The 16763-nt window shown below is 40.8% G+C and overlaps 1 protein-coding gene across 4 annotated transcripts in view; it reads left to right on the top strand.

The window, feature by feature from the left end:
- The window catches only part of Syne2 (spectrin repeat containing nuclear envelope protein 2), a 367778-nt gene that overhangs the window by 175096 nt on the left and 175919 nt on the right, over positions 1–16763 (top strand). For all 4 annotated transcript variants that reach the window (XM_017802560.2, XM_029554761.1, XM_029554763.1 and 1 more), the window contains exons 43-47: positions 1382–1691; positions 2335–2499; positions 3636–3977; positions 14635–14790; positions 15607–15872. In XM_017802560.2, coding sequence (XP_017658049.1) covers positions 1382–1691; positions 2335–2499; positions 3636–3977; positions 14635–14790; positions 15607–15872 — 1239 coding nt within the window. The remainder of the gene's footprint in view (positions 1–1381; positions 1692–2334; positions 2500–3635; positions 3978–14634; positions 14791–15606; positions 15873–16763) is intronic.

The following is a 16763-nucleotide window of genomic DNA, read 5'->3' as shown; positions in this document are numbered from 1 at the left end:
ATATATATATATGTTGAATCCTGTAGCTATATTTCAAACAAAGGTTCTTTTTGTTAACATTTTGTATGAGTGTCTCTGTGTGTGTGCACCATGGCATGCATATGGATGTCAGAGGACAATTTGGAGTCATTTCTCTCTGGGAATCAGACTCAGGTCATTGGGCTTCATTACAGGCACCTTTACCTGCTGCTCCATCTTGCCAGTCTCTCTAATGAAGATTCTTCACATTGTACCTTTATTATTATTGTTATTATTTTTAATTTCAAAAAGTTTTACTTTTAAAAACATTTATTTATTTATTTTTTATTTTTTTGGTCTTTTTGAGACAGGGTCTCCCTGTAGCCCCAGCTGTCCTGGAACTCACTATGTAGACCAGGCTGGCCTTGAACTCGCAGAGATCTGCCTACCTCTGCCTCCTGAAAACATTTATTATTTTTATGTGTATAAGTGTATTGCCTGCATTAGGTAAGTACACCGTGTCATGCAGTGCTTGTGGAGGTCAGAAGAGGGTGTCAGAGCCCCTGGAACTGGAGTTATGGACAGTTAGCTGCACTGTGGGTGTTGGGATTCGAACCCGGGCCCTCTATAATAGCAGCTAGTGCTCTTAATCACTGAGCCATCTCTCCAGGCTCCATACCCTATCTTAAATGTTGAATCTTAGGTTTTTCTAAAGTGACAAAGCCAAATTTAAATTAATGGCTTGATATACTGGATGCTTATTGGACTTCTATGTGTGTGTTTGTGCATGTATGTGTATGTGCATAGGTGTGGAGACCAGAGACCAACCTCCAGTGTTGTTCATCAGGTTCTATCTACCTTGGTTTTGAAACAGTGTCTCTCATTGGCCTGGAATTTGCCAAATAGGCTTTGTTGGTGAGCCCTAGGGATCTACCCATCCCCACCTCCACAGCACAGGATTTATAAATGTGTTCTATCACACCTGACTTTTTTACATGAGTTCTAGGGATCAAACTGAGGTCTTCATCCTTGTAAGGCATGCTTGTAATGCTTATTGACCTGAGCTATCTCTCTTTAGCCCTGTTTATTTTAGTTTTATGTACATGTAGAATAGAACTTTACGGTGTATTTAAATACAGTAAACATTGCTGGGACTGGTTTGAAGTGAAAAAATGTAAATTGTTGCCTGGTCAAACTGTGTAGCAGAAATTATTATTTAGTAATACTCAAACAATTTCTGTCTTAGTCTTTGAACTAAACTCAGTGTTGTTTAAATGTTAGGGTGCCAAATGGGTTGGACGTATTGTACATCCGTATTCTTTTAATGCCACTTACTAATGATGTGTGTTGGAATAGAGTCTGCAAAGTACCCCTCCATTTTGCTAATTATCATTTAATTTCTAAACTGTGTGGTGACATTTAGCCATCAAGAGAAGCTTCAGCTAGAAGGAGAAAAGTATTTGCAGAGTAAGGAGGACCTGAGGCTGATGCTCACAGAACTCAAGAAGAAACAAGAAGCAGGCTTTGCTCTGCAACCTGGACTGCCAGAAAAGCAAGCCCAGTTAAAAATCTATAGGAAATTCCTCCAGAAAGCCCAAGATTTGACATCCTTGCTAGAGGAACTGAAATCTCAGGGAAATTATCTCTTGGAGTGCACTAAAAATCCTAGCTTCAGTGAAGAACCTTGGCTGGAAATAAAACATTTGCATGAGAGTCTTCTTCAACAGCTCCAGGTAAAATGAGCAGATAAAATTTCATGCCTTCTATAATTATTACACAAGATTTTTATGCAGAACTATTGCTTTGGATGTTATTCTTTTGGTAAACCCGAAGGTTTCATTTTAACATGAAAATGCAGCTCTCAGGAAGGAAGCAATCTATCCACTTTTGCTAGAGGAATCCATTATGTGTTGAAGATAATATTATTTCCTCTTAATGAAATTCCCTTCTTCAAGAGTTCGAAGGCTCTTTAGGATTCTCTATGAAGATGACAGTGTTGGCCTTATCTACCCACCCATCCAACCATCCATCCACTAACCCACTTACCCATGCATCTATCCATCCATCCATCCATCCATCCATCCACTAACCCACCTACCTATCCACCCATCTATCCACCCACCCATCCATCATCTATCCATCCATCCTCTATCCATCCATTTACACATCCACCTATCTTCTATTCGTCCATCCACTCATCTTTCCACTCACTAACCCACCTACCCATTTATCTGCCCACACACTCATCCATTCACTAACCCACCTATTCATCCATCCATCCATAGTGATAATTCATATCAGTTGTCTTCTCCCTCTGTTGAAACATTTTCCGAGTGAAAATAAATTTTAAACCATTTTAATGGTTTTTATTTTTAGGATTCTGTGCAAAAACTAGAGGATCATGTTCAAGAACACAGTTCATTCCAGATTTGCATCACAGACATGAACACCACACTGGACAACTTCTCCAAGGAGTTTGTCAGCCTTTGCGATGCACCTGTGGACCAAACGGCAGCTGAGGACAAACTGCAGAAACTGCAGGTACTGAGCAATATCCAAACACTCGAAATGCAGTGCCACAAATGCATTGCATCTTGACTTTTCAGTGCCTTTGGTCAGAAACTCACGTGAGATTTAGAAAGGTCTCAGCAGTGTGGAAAACAAAATGGGGACAGAATTCTCTGGTGGTCCAGTCCATCTGTAAGGTCAGCTGAACAATGGCTCTGTGGGCCCCCAGAGATAATCCTACCCAGAACCAGCCTGTAGCTCCTGCTTGTCTTTGTTTCAGAAGCGGAATAGCTTCTGAAATAGGTTCTGAGAGGCTGAATGATTCAGGCAGTGTGCCGTGGCCATTTTGCATTCTTCATCGGGGATGGAAATTGTGTACTTCTTACCTTATTAATTTTTATTCTTGTAGACTCTTTAGGTAAGCTCCCCTAATGGTAGGGTCTCTAAGGTTCTCTCTCACTCCTGAAGCAACTAACCCTCTACCTACATAGACCAGAGCCGTTTACCTACATCCGCAAACATGTTTGAATTCATTCTACTCATATAGCCAGTGTAGCAGGCCTGAGCATCTGCTACAAAAAATTTGCTTTTAATTTAAAACATTAGTGTTAGAGTCATGTGAGCATTCTAAATCACCCTTTATTTTTTTAAAAAACTTCCTGTGGTTCATGTATTCCATGTTTGAACTTTGAAAAGCCTAAATCATCATCATCTTTTTTAAAAAATGTATTTAAAACAGGTTCTTGATCTTTCTATGTAACCTAGGCTGATGTTGAACTTGTAATCCCCCTCCCTGAGCCTCCCAAGTAATAGGGTTGTAAGTGTGCATGACCACACTTAGCTGAGAAGGCTGTGCCTTGAATGAAATACATATTCACCAAATGCCTATTGATTGTCTTCTATGTTTTACAAACTGTGCTGTGAACATTGTTTGAATTACCTGTTGCAGACTTCCTAGTGTCTTATAAAATCTATTGGAGAATTTGACGTGGGATGCTATTGGTTTAAAATTTTCCCCAAAGTTTCTTCGAGGTATATGCTGATGGTTTCTTTTATAGATATATCTTCTACTGGTGAAATAGAATACCTTGTGATTTATAAAAACTCAATGAACGATTTTGAGAACTGAAGGGTGATACTTTTTATAACAGCCTTCTCTCTACTCCTAGGAACTGGAGAGTAGACTCAATTTAAAAGGTGATACATTAAAGAAGGTTTTAGCATTAGCAAAATCCATCAAGCAAAATACATCTTCAGTGGGACAGAAGATTATGAAAGATGATATAAAATCACTTAAGTGGAAACAAAAGGATTTGGAAAACAGAATTGAATCTGCCAAGCAGGAGACTGAAAATTGTCTCAGCAACATCCTTAAATTAGAAAGCTCGACAGAAAAGCAGGAAAAGTTTGCTCTGCCAGGTGGAGAGATGCTGGCCACTTCTGATGTGGTGGAGCCCACTCAGGAATCGGCAGCAGTAGGCGAGTCGCAGGGAGACTGGGAAACAAACAAGGTAAGTGCTGTGATTGCGCTCTCTAGACATGAGTCTGAGAGGAAGAGGTATGCCGCTCTGAAAAGGGTCTTGAATCAAGCGCTCTGATTTCATAATTAAATCCTCAAAGCACTGACTATTTATGAGGCTCACTTGTAAAAAGAGCCCTTAGAAAACTGTCCACATTTCAGCCGTGTAATATTACTGTTGAGCCTTAAAATGTCAGTCATCAATTTAGGTTTATTATTCTCATTCGTATGTAATCAGATACAGTTTCTTGGGTCAAGAGCACAAAGACAGATTAGAAAAGGCAAAAGGAAAGAAAATAATATGCTGTAGTCATTTCCTTAGTTTAAAAAAAATGAAGAGCTCAATTCTTTTTTTCTTTTGGTTGATTTTATAAGTGAAATCAGAGACTGTTGGAAAGGAATAGGTTCCTTTCCTTTCTCTTCTTCTGTTAACCCTATACTGCAAATAAAGTTCTAAATGCTGCCAGGTCATTAGTGAGAAAATGTCAGTGTTCAGATTACTAATTTTCCCCAGAGAAACAAGACGCGTGGGTTGTTTTTTGGTTTTGTTTCTGTTTGTTTTTGCCACCAAATGGGTACATTTTCCTTGGTTCTTTTTTCTTTTCTTAAATATGTCCTATATTTTGAAAGATTTGTTTTTTTGTATATTTGTGTGTTTATGTGTCTGTGTGAGTGTACATGCACATGTGTGTGCAGGCACAGGTAGGTGTCAAGTGCCTTCCTCCATCGGTCTCCATCTGCTCCTTTGATGTGAGGTCTTTTTCCAGATGCAGGGCTTGCATTTTCTCTGCCATAGTGGGACCCAGCAAGCCCCAGTGATCTGCTTATCTCTTCTAATCCTTGGAGCTGAGGCTAAATGCGTATGTAGAGCACCTGGCTTGCTACATGGGGTGCTGGGATTCCAACTCCAGTCCTATGATTGTGCAGCACGTGTTCTTAACTGGTTAGCCACCTCTCCAGCCTGTCCTGTGGCTCTTAAAGTACTTTCTTGCAACATGAAGTTTGCGATTGAAATGGCAAAGGCACAAAGAGGGAGAGGAAGGGAAAGAGGATAGGGGTTGGGGGGCAGAGGGCACCCAAGAAGACTTCACAGTAACTGTGGAAAGGCTCTCCCTGGCAGGCAGCTTCTCACAGGCCAGGGTACTGTAAGAGAACAAAGTTAGACCATTCAGGTATGAGTCCTTCTCTGCTTTTTGAGAGATTATATAATCAATAGGAATGAAGATAACATGCGTTTTGTCTGTCTTTGTGGAATAGATGTTCATGGAAGATAAAAGAAACCAGATAGAATTTTCTAGGAATTTGTAAAACAAGGTTAAATGTTAATGGAACATTTCCCTGGTCAAGAAAAACGTCTTGTACAGTGTTAGGTATTACTAAGGAAACATGTCTAAAAGATTAAATCTCAGTAGCTGAGTCAAGGTGATTATATATATATAAACCTTCCTTAGCAGTGAGCAGAGATAGATAAGGAAAACTGTATACATTCTTGGGTGCTTGCTGTAAGTTGTAGGAGTGCACAGTGCAGACCGTGGCATTGTTGCAGAGGCTGGTGGCCTAATCACTTGTAGTCTAATTCCTCAGCCCCACTGTTGCCACAATACCTCCCCAATTCAATGGAGCATATTGAAAATAGCACAAAATCATCATTCAAAAATGGTTTTTAAAGAATTTTTGATAATTTCTGGCAGTTCACTGAATTTTTTTTCCAGATCAGTTGGAAGGATTTAAGACTTCAAATAATTTTCCTGTCTTAATTACAGAAAACTAGTTTTAATTCTCTAGCAACATTTCTTCTTTATAACCTGAAATTGTTCTGAATCTGTCTTTTGTATTTTCTCTGGTATCAGTGCTGGCTGTGCTTTCATTATGTAACATTGTACTGTGTGGTCAAGAGCAATATCAAGGTTGCAGCATTGGTTAAAAAAAAATCAAAGTTCAAATTTATGCATAGACAAGTAAGACATGGATGTAATATAGCAAATACCATAGTTTGGTACTAATAACATAGATAGGAGTCTCAGAATAATGAACACATAGAGCATGTAAAAGAATAATTTACTTCATGATAAATATGAATAATTCAAGTGTGGTAATAACTGTAGGTGCTATGGCTACTTGCATAGGCCATGTAGTGACACTTCATCTCAAAAGGACAGAGGCAAACAAAACAAAACACCTGCTGTGATAATAAAAGCACTTAATTCATTTAAAACATTTATTGAGGGTCAATGAGATGGCTCAGAGGATAAAGGCACTTGCTACCAAGACTTATGTTCTGAGTTTGAATCCCAGGACCCACATAGTAGATGAAAGGAACTGACTCTCAGAAGTCCTCTGACCTCTACACATGCACCATAACAATAAACAAACAAATGTGAGAAAACAATTATTGACTTATTTTGTCCTAATTGTTTTGGTTAAATGTGAGGATATGATTTTCATAGCTTTAAATATAATACTCATTAAATATTTAATTAGTGTTTACATGCCTTTTTGGAATCTTTTTAAAAATTATTTTTATTTTCTGTGTATGAGTGCATTGCCTGCATGTATGTAAGTGCACCCTTGTCATGCAATACACAAGAAGGTCAAAAGAGGGTGTCGGATTCTTCTGGTACTGGAGTTACAGACAGTTGTTAGCCACCATGTAGGTGCTGGAAACCATACCTAGGTCCTCTGCAAAAGCAGCCAGTGCTCTTAACCACTGAGCCATCTCTCCAGCCCATAACTGCATCTTTTTATTTTATTTAAAATGTATTTTTTTTAAAATATTTTATTTATTTTTATGTGTATGCGTGTATTACCTGCATCTAGGTAAGTGCACCCATGTTGTGCAATGCCCACAGAGGACAGAAGAGGCCATCAGATCCCCTGGAACTGGAGTTACAGACAGTTGTTAGCTGCCATGTGGGTGCTAGGATTCGAACCTGGGTCTTCTGCAAGAACAGCCAGTGTTCTTAACCGCTGAGCCATCTCTCCAGCCCCTAAAATGCATTTTGTTTTAAATTATGTGTGTGTTTCAGTCTATGCCTGAATCCTTGATGCCTGTTAATCGGTTTTTACTGAATGGATACATAAGTGAATTTGATAATAATAAAAACTAAGAATATCTTGTTAAACCTTGTATTATCAATATTAATAATCCATGAATAATTAGTGCTGTCTAGTGAGGACCAATCAAACAGCTATTGATTAACCATTGGTTATAGAGGATAGAAATAGCACTTGGATGGAGCTGAAAGTAGAGATTTGAAAGAAATGTTGGCAGACATGAGCCTAATGAAGGTGAGAGAGCACATCGGGGAATTAACGGCCTCAAAGGTCACATAATAAAACCTTTTTCAATTTGTTTAACTTTACATTTCTAGAACTTACTAGGACCTTTTCTACCTATGCAGCACCTTCTGTAAAACAGTGGGGTACAGTTGGGAATGGCAGACTGAGCAGAGGCTGCATGAGCTCCTGACACAACTGAACTTCAGTTCCCTTGCCTGAAACATAGGAGTCAGGATAGACATTTCCTTTTTTCAGTCTTGAGACAAGGTCTCATGTAGCCCAGGCAGACCTTAAACTCAGTATACAGCTGAGGCTTGTCTTGAATTCTTGATCTTCTTACTTCTACCTTCTAAGTGTTAAGATTTTAGGTTTTTGAAGGCTGTTCTCAAATGCATATTGCTGATGGTGATGATAGGTACACTATATACATCACTTATTCTGTAAAGGCATAAACTTTGGATTGTGGAAATGTCTCTAGAACAAGAAACAAGACTTTAATACTGTCCAGAAGGAAAAAAGATGTTTGCTTTGAAGATAATGGACATATGGCCCAACTATGGACTCTGTCACATATGTGTACATGTGTATGCGCATATATATGTATGTATGTAGTATGCATGTATGTATATATAGGGGGTTTTCCCCACTAAAGTATCAAGATTAACAGTAGCTGACACAGACTTCAGTCACACCAGGATTAAAACGTGTCCCTAGCATGTGGCCTTCCTACCCCTCCAGCACTGACTGGCTGTAGTCTTGCTTCCTGACCCATCACTGAAGTCTTGTCAATTCTGCCCATATGTGTGATAGCATCCAATATTTATCTACAGATGTTTCTTATACGTCAAATTATAAATGCTCAGGGTTTTTTTTTTTAAGGAACTAAAAATTATATGCAGTGAGAAGAAATTGAAAAATAATTACAGACAGAAGATTTGGGGGGGTTTAAAGCAACTGTGTCACATAGACTTCAACTTACGAAGAATGGGGCAAGAAAGATCGTTAAATGCCAATTAAACAGAAATGTTACTTTATAATTGTTTTTGAAATACAGTATATTAGGAATGCATGATTTTCCATGTTTTCATTCTTTAGCGTTTCCCTTTGTGGATATGTAAAGTCCTAAGAAATTAGAGAATCTTCACTTTTTATTTGTTAATTTGCTTAACTTAGGCAGGTGGAAGAGGGCAGTTCTGTTTGTTCGTGCCGAAAAACTTAAGAAGTTTTGTATCTATAAAAATATGCAAGTGCCTGGAGAGATGTTCTCAATGAGTTTCTGGCTAGAGGCAGGGAGACCCATGAATCAACTAGCTACACTGATGAGAGTCTAGTTAGGGAACTTAGGGAAGGAAACAACCCCCACATTAGCCTGTAACAAAGCTGACAGAGCTGGATGGTGGGGTCAGACAGAACCTCTTGCAGGAAGCAACATCTCCACAGAGATGCTAATGCCAGCAGGAGTTAGCCAAGCTCAGGGCTGGGTGTGGGGAGCCATCTGGAAATAGTGGGGAACAGTGGGAAGAGTTTCGCATGTCGATGAAGAACTCTGTGTCCAGAGTACACAGGTAGATGGCAGCAAAGAGTGACAGCGATGAGGGCTGAGAGTTGCAAGGCTGCCTCGTGAGTCACAGCAATGTGTTAGATGGTATACCAAGAGAGCCGGTCACATTGAGGGAAATCTGAAACTGGGGGACAGCTGATCTGCCTTTCGGTTTTGTCTTTTTTCGTGAGTGTTTGTGCATGTGGTGTAAGTGCTATACATGTTTGTGGAATATGCATGTGTACAGAGGCCAGAGGAGGATGTTGAGGACCTCCTCTATTTCTCTATGCCTTATTCTTTGAGATAGGGTTTCTCTCTGAAACTAGAGCCCACTGTTTCTCTGCTAGACTGGTGGCTAGCAAGCCCCAGTGATCCTGCTATACCCACTCCCCTCACCCAGCCCTGGGTTACAGTTGCACATGTGGCCATACCTGGCTTTTTCGTGGGTGCTGGAATCTGAACTCCGATCCTCATGCTTACATAGCAAGCAGTCTTACCCACTGGGCCATCTTTCCAGCCTTCAGTTTTATCTTTAACGGTGGTGGTTAACCCTTAGAATTGTTTCTCAGTGCTTCATATTGGAAGGCTTTAGGGAAGAAAGAAGATACCCCCTGAGGCAGTATGCCAAGGACACCCCTACCCCCCCCCACTGGCAGGTTATGAGTGGTGGATTTGGGGTTCTGGCTGTCCTGGTGTATCATAGTCATGGGACCATCGCCTCTGAATGGGAGAAGGGGGATAGTGATATTGTTGCCTGTTTGATTGTTCATACTGGTTGGAGTAGAAATTATAATTCAGTCTGAAGAACAAGTCAATAGCTATTACTAAGAATCAAAAGGATCATGTTTTGTGACTAGTAATTTTAATTCTAGGCAAATATCCTAAATAAACTCATGCATCTGTGGAACCCACTCCAAGATCAAAGGGCTCAGAATAAAAAAAGATGGTACAAACACACCAGAGAGAAAAAGGAAAGAAACATGTTAGATAAAAAGGTGGCAGGGGTCGGGATTGCCATGAAACAGAAACAGAGAGGACTCTGGCAAAGTGAGAGTTTAATTGGGTTTGGCGCTGGTCCTCAACTCGGGTTGAGTTGAGGTCTAAGGTTCCTGTCTCTGGCCACACAGAACCATTGTCTAACTTGTACTGTGGCCAGGCAGAGGTGCAGAGAAATTTGAGGTGTTTAGGTCTGACAGAGAAGATTGAGGGTTTTACAGATTTCAGAAGGCAAGCGAGAGGGGTAAGTCCAGCAGGTTTAGAATTGAGGGTGCCCACTTTTAATTAGAGGGATGAGGAAGAGAATGAAAAGGGCAGTTAGTGTGAGGAGATAACGGAGGAAATGAGAGCTGAAGAAGGGAAATGAGAAGGCTGTGGGCATCTCCAGGGGAAGGAGAGGTTGGGCTTGAGGCTGACACAGAGCAAGTGCCACAAGGAGGAGAGAGACTGAGAGGACTAGGACAAGAGAGGAAAGAGGCATGAGAGGATGGATAGGTGTGCCAAATCGCTGTGCGGGGCCAACATCCAGGGAGGGCCGACATCCAGGGAGGCGTCCCTCTAGGGAGTGGGTCCGGAAAAGGAGAGTGTCCCAAGTTCCTAGGGCAGCATCCTGTGACTAGGGAGGGGAAAGCATGGGCTCTCCTGACATGCAGGCATGATTTAATGAGGAACAGGAGATCCAATGACTGTATGACACAGAGAAGGAGAGGGAGAGAGAGAGGGAGAGAGAGGGGGAGGGAGAGAGGGAGGATCAGGAAAAGATTTGAGAGCATTGGACGATGGGTCTATCCACCATGTGGGCTTAGGCAGACACAGCAACTGTGCCTGACACTCAACGGTCATGGAGGCCCGTGCTGCCCAGTGGCCAAGTTTTAAGTCTGGGAGTGACTGATGGTCATGATGAAAAGGAAAGTGCCGAATGGCAGGGAGAGGGAGGGTGGCAGCAGAGGGTGGAGGAAGGGTCAGAGAGAGAGAGAGAGAAGGGGAGTACCTGATGGCTGAATCGATGATGAGTGCAGGAGCTGGTATCTGGCAGTTGGTCCAGCCAGAGTCTTCACCACCACACCCAAATAGGCGCTCCAAGTCAGCGGCACCATATGGTTAGATAAAAAGGTAGCAGGGGTCAGGATCGCTGCAAAACAGAAACAAAGAGGACTCTGGCAAAGTGAGAGTTTAATTGCGTTTGGCAGGGCTGGTCCTCAACTTGGGTGTGAGGAAGAACCAGCAGCCTAATGGCTGCAGAGGGGTAGCTTATAAAGGGAAAGAATGTGGAAAAAGAGAATATTTTTCTGCTGTTTGGGACTGTTTTGGGGGCTGTTTGCTCAGTGGAGGGTGTGGGGTCTGTACCTTGTGAAGTATATTGGGGAAAACATCTACTGTAAAACATGTTTTTCTACAGTTACAGGGTTCCAGGAATTAATTCCAGCTAAGGGCTCGGGAAACCTGTTTGTCAGCCTGTGGGGCATGCTCTGGTGATCACAATACATTGGTCATAAACTTCCTGGGGCTGCTTTTGTTAACTTGCAGGTGGCTGGGAGTTGGTTGACTCAGCTCTTCTTAGGAGCCTCATGGTTTCTGGGTCTGGGGTCGCCTGGATCTGAGTCCTATCAAAACGCATGCCTACTTGCAGAGCCTCAGAAGAGTGGCAGCATAACAGCTTGTATAAGCCAAAGGCTGGGAGCAGGGTTACTGGTCATGATAGTCATGATGGTTAGTTTTGAGCATCACCTTGACACACTCTAGAATCACTTGGGAAGACAGTCTTAGAGAAGAACTATTGAGATAAGGTTGGCCTATGGGCATGCCTATGAGGCATTATCTTAATTGGGTTAATTGAGGTGGGAAGACCCACCTGGAATGCAGGCAGGGCCATTTCATGAGCTGGGCCCCAGACTGTATAAGGGTAGAGACATCCAGGAGCTGGAGAGATGGCTCAGTGTTAAAAGCATTGGCTGCTGTTACAGAGGACCCAGGTTTGCTTCCCAGCACCCACATGATGGCTAATAACCATCTGGAACTACAATTCCAGGGAAAGGGAATCCAGTGCTTTCTTCTGACCTCCACAAGTATTACATGACACGGGTGCACTTATATTCATGCAGACAAAAAAAAAAAAAAAATGACATTTGGGGGGCATTGCACGACATGGGTGCACTTATCTACATGCAGGCAATACACACATACACATAAAATAAAAATGAGTAGAGACATTCTGGTGAATGCTAGCTTCAAGCTGCCAGTATGACTTCTCCAAAATGATAGGCCATAATAACTGGGACTTGTGAGCTAAAATAAACCCTTTCTCCTCTAAGTTACTTTTTTAACAGGGTATTTTATCAGTCACAGAAATTCAACTAGAATATTTGTCTAACAGAGAAGTTACACTCATTTGTTCAGAAGAAGTACAAACAGAAAATGACCTAGATGTATACCGTTGTGTATCTCAGTAAACTGGCAAAAGCAGAAAATTATAAAATGATACACACATGATTTTAATTTCTACGAGTATTTAAGACAATACGTAACTTATATAGAAAAATGACAACATGTGTATGTAGACTTCAGGACACTGGTTGGTTCTGGAAAGAAAAAAATGAAAGGAAATGGGGTTGGGCTGTAAGTTAAAGAAACTAATTTGTGTTTTCAGTCGTGGGGTTTTTGTTGTTCTTTCATACATGTTTGCAATGTTTATGATTTGAGATACAATGTTTCCTAGCAGCTTGCACAGTCGATATAAAAAATCAGTATCAAACATAGCAAAGGGTGGTGAGCAGGGGATGAGGGAGGTGACAGAACTTTCCAGGAGCCAATCAGGGCTTGGGCTGGGTTCTAACCTCCCTGGCATGAGCAAAGGAATGTTGCCTGTTAATTTCGAAATGTTCGTTTGAGAGATTCTGTTGGCTTCTCTGCTGTGGTCAAAAATGGCTTTGGGGATCAATGAACCAGTGGTGTCTTGGGGTGGCTTGAAGTGTTTCAGCATACTTTTTGTGACCACTGAAGTCTGTCGTTGCAAACTTTGCCCACGTCATCCTGTGTAATGTTGGTCCTTAGGCTCATCAGGTAAGAAACCGGGTACTCTGGATTCTCTGTGGATGGCAGTAAGAGACAAAGATCCTCTGGGGCCTGGTCTCTAGGCCTTCATCTTGGGCTCCCTTTGTTTGGGTGAATCTGTGAGAGCTGTGAGGAACCAGTAACAGTCAGGTGAGAGGGGACAGGCATTCCTTGAGGTATTGTGACCACTGCCCTCCTCCCTTCTGCTCCCTGGATCTCTCCCTGCTGTACTGTCTTCCACATAGATTGTCCCCAGCGTCCAGGTGAAGTTTCTCAGAACTGGAGGGAAACTTGTAAAATCATTGTAATTATTTGCAGTGTTTCAAAGCAGTGACTTAATGCTAAGTATAATTTCAAAACCAGTAACTGGACAGCTGGATTCTCTAACCAGTGAGAACTCATGATGCTCCAGGTAGTATTTATTTTATTTACTTTTATTTTTAGAACAGCTTCAGATTTACAGGAGTGCTATAAAGATAATATAGAAAGTTCCCCTATTTCCTTGTACACACTGTCCCCTATTGTTAACAGCTATATATAAGGAGGATTTTTTCCTTTCTTTTTGGTCTATTTATAGGTTTTGTATTTCGAGGTTCTGGAAATTGGGTCTTGAACAAGTGAGGCAAGTTGCTTGATCCTCAGCCCTTCCTTCACCCCTAACTTCCTCTAAAATTATTGGTATACTACCTAGTACATGTATGTTTTCCAAAAGTACTCAAAGGACTAGTGAGGGACTGATGATCTGAGTTGGGTCCCCAAGACCAATGTGGTGGAAGGAAAGAACTGATTCCTGCAAGTTGTCTGACCACCATACATGCACCATGGCACCAAAAAAAAAAAAGAAAATAAAAATAACAAATAACACAAAAAAAAAAAAAAAAAAAAAAAGGCTGAAAATGAATAAATGAACATAAATGCCCTATTGAGAGCCAAAAGTTCTGAAAACCTTCAGGAAAGATTATTATATAATTTATTCTTCCTTATCCAGTTGTAATTCTTTTTATTTGTTTGTTTGTTTGGGGTGTCTGTGTATGTGTGTGCATGTGCACAGGTACATGTGTGGAAGGAGGTCAGAGGCTAACTTTTGGGAATCACTTCTCACTTTCTGCCTTGTTTGAGGCAGGGTCTCTCTTGCTTCTGCGTACTCCACGCTAGCTGGCCCACAGCTTCTGAACGCGTCTCCTGTCCTACTGGAGGAGTGCTAGGACTATAGATGTGTGTCCGTAGTCCACAAGAAACTTCGGACTTTCTTTAAAGCGGATGTAGGGGATTGAACTCAAGTTGGCATGGTTGCATGGCTAATGCCTTTGCCTACTGATCCAGCTCCCCAGTCCCTAGGTTGTAATTCTTTTGACTGACTGATTTAAGGCATGGTTTATTCTCAATATCATGAAATCTTGGTGTTTTCTTCCTTACTCCCTATTTTGAATTACAGGTGGGTAAAAACTTATGAATACTGAAGGTGAATATGGGAACTCTTGCCTTTTCTATGTCTGTTCCCTTTCTTTAAGACTATATATCAAACCAGATGTCTGATGGAGCAATTCTAGATCCCATGCTATCAAAAATGTTTCATCTGGGGGTGGGGGGTCAGGGGGGAGTACCACTACAGGTATTAATTGTTAAATGGAAAAAGATCCATCTTTGGTAGTAGCCAAATACACTTCTTTAAAGTCTTTAATCTGAGTACATAGAAGCAACTGGAATGTTTTTAATCAAGAAAAATAAGAACGATTCATTTGGAAGGTAGACTGTTCAGCAATTAATCTTTTTATGTTTTCAGAACTCAGCTATGGAAATGATTTTGTCAAAACAACTTTCTCTCACTGTTCAAGAAAGCGAGCAAAACAGTGAAGATGAGCAGAAAGTCAATGAGCTGAGAGATCAGCCCTTAGAAGTGGATGTTTCATTAAGAAATGAACAATTAAAAGAGATGGAGGTATGGGAACACAAAAAGCACCGACAGCATGATTGCACCATTTAGCCAGCGCAATACAATATATTCTAATTACCAAAAACTTGCTTGTCCAGAGTGAAAAGTCTTATTTAACCTCTGCCTGATGATCAATTTGGTAACTGTATAATTACATACTAATCAGTAAGTTGTATAACTCTTTCCATTTAAGAAGTGGGAGAGTTTAATGAATATCCATCTTTTTTTTCTTTCACAAAGTTCCTGGAAACTTCTTTGGTAACAGAATTTGAGATTTTTGACTCATCGCTGTGCTTTTTAGTCAACGTGTGTTCTTCTGCTCCTGATAGATACTGTTTTTCCTAATCATTAACGTGATGGGGCCTGCCCCCTTCATTTTCACAGTCGTATTTACAAGCATTATCAATGTGTTTATGTATCCTAGCTTTGTAACCTGAAAATCCAATATATGTCCATGTTTAAAATTAAGGAAGTATAAGTGACCCCTGCTGTTTTAGACAATTTTACAGAATAGTAAACCTATATCTAAAACAGGAAAAAGGTGGTATATATAAGTAACAAAAATAAGGTGAATTTTCCTTGCATAAATTACAAAAAATTTTAAGACAATAGGGTCTTATAACAGATATTAAATGCTGAACCCATGGTCTAGATTTTAACATGGTTCTAGTAAAACAAAAATTATTTAGAGGTCAGGACCTTAGCTTCCCTGTGAACAAGTAAAATAGTACTCCCTCTCAGAGTACGATGTGTTACCCTAAAGAAAGGGAAAGGAGGGAAAAGCAATGCGCGTATATGTGCTGATTTGTGTGCTTGTTTTAGGAATTGTGTACCCATCTAGAAACAAGAAAAGCAGCTGTTGCACCTCTGGATCAATCTCAGTGTCTCAACAAAACAGCAGCAAGTGCCTCGGTTCTGCCCAGTGCCAGATCGTCAGCACTCCCCTTGGACAGTCTGCTTCACACACTTGCTACTTTGAAGAAAAATAGAGAAGACCAGTATCATCTCCTTAACAATTTTCTAGACAAGCTGGCCTCAGCTGAATTGTCACTGAAAGACTTCTTGACAGAAAAGGAAAGTCTTAAAATGTAAGTATAAGAATTCAGAAGAACTTGGGTTCTTCGCCATCTAGACAGACCTGGAGTGTTTGGAATTTATACTGTGGAAGGGTATTGTGATTTTAAAAAGCATACTATAGAAGCTGATGCCATGTGGAAGCTAGTCTAGTTCTAGTTTTGTTCAACTACTATAACAAAATACCACAAAATGGCTTAGGAACGACAAAAATTTATTTCTTACCTTTTTTTTTTTTGAGACAGGGTCTCCCTGTAGCCCTAGCTGGCCTGGAACTCACTATGTAGACCAGGCTGGCCTTGAACTCACAGAAATCTGCCTGCCTCTGCCCAGCTATTTCTTATTTAAGGTTGAGGAATCTAAGATGCTAACAAGCTTGTGTCTGGGGAGGGTTCTCTCTAGCTTGAAGATGATATCTAGCTGTGTCCTTATAGGATAGAGGGAGCAGGCAAAGAACTTCAGGGGAGGGGGATTCTCTTCATAAAGGCTCCATCTTAATGACTTAATCACTTCCCAAAGACCCCAATACCATTATGTGATCAAGTAGGATTCAACATAAGCATTTTGCACTTGAGACCCTTTCTTAAAAAAGCAAACACAGGGCAGGCAAGATGGCTCAGTGGGTAAAGGCATTTGCCACAAAGGTTTGCAACCTGATTTTAATCCCTCGGAGCTATATGGTGGAAGGAGAGAAGTGATACCTGAAGTCAAGTGTCCTCTGACTTCAACGCTTGACTCAGCATGAACACTGTTCTCCTCAATAAAAATAAATGTTTAAGAAAAGGCAAACAAAAACTAACAAAACAACAAAATTAGAATTCGTTTAGGGTAAACACAGACATTCAACCATAGCAGAAGCTATTTAAGAAAACTTTATTGGATTGATGCTAAGTATGTGCATATTA

This window comes from Nannospalax galili, unplaced genomic scaffold, assembly GCF_000622305.1.
Source record: "Nannospalax galili isolate Female #2095 unplaced genomic scaffold, S.galili_v1.0 scaffold144, whole genome shotgun sequence".
Classification (NCBI taxonomy): Eukaryota; Metazoa; Chordata; class Mammalia; order Rodentia; family Spalacidae; genus Nannospalax; species Nannospalax galili.
The sequence above is the reverse complement of the archived record's forward strand: the minus strand, read 5'-3'. Positions and strand labels throughout refer to the sequence as shown.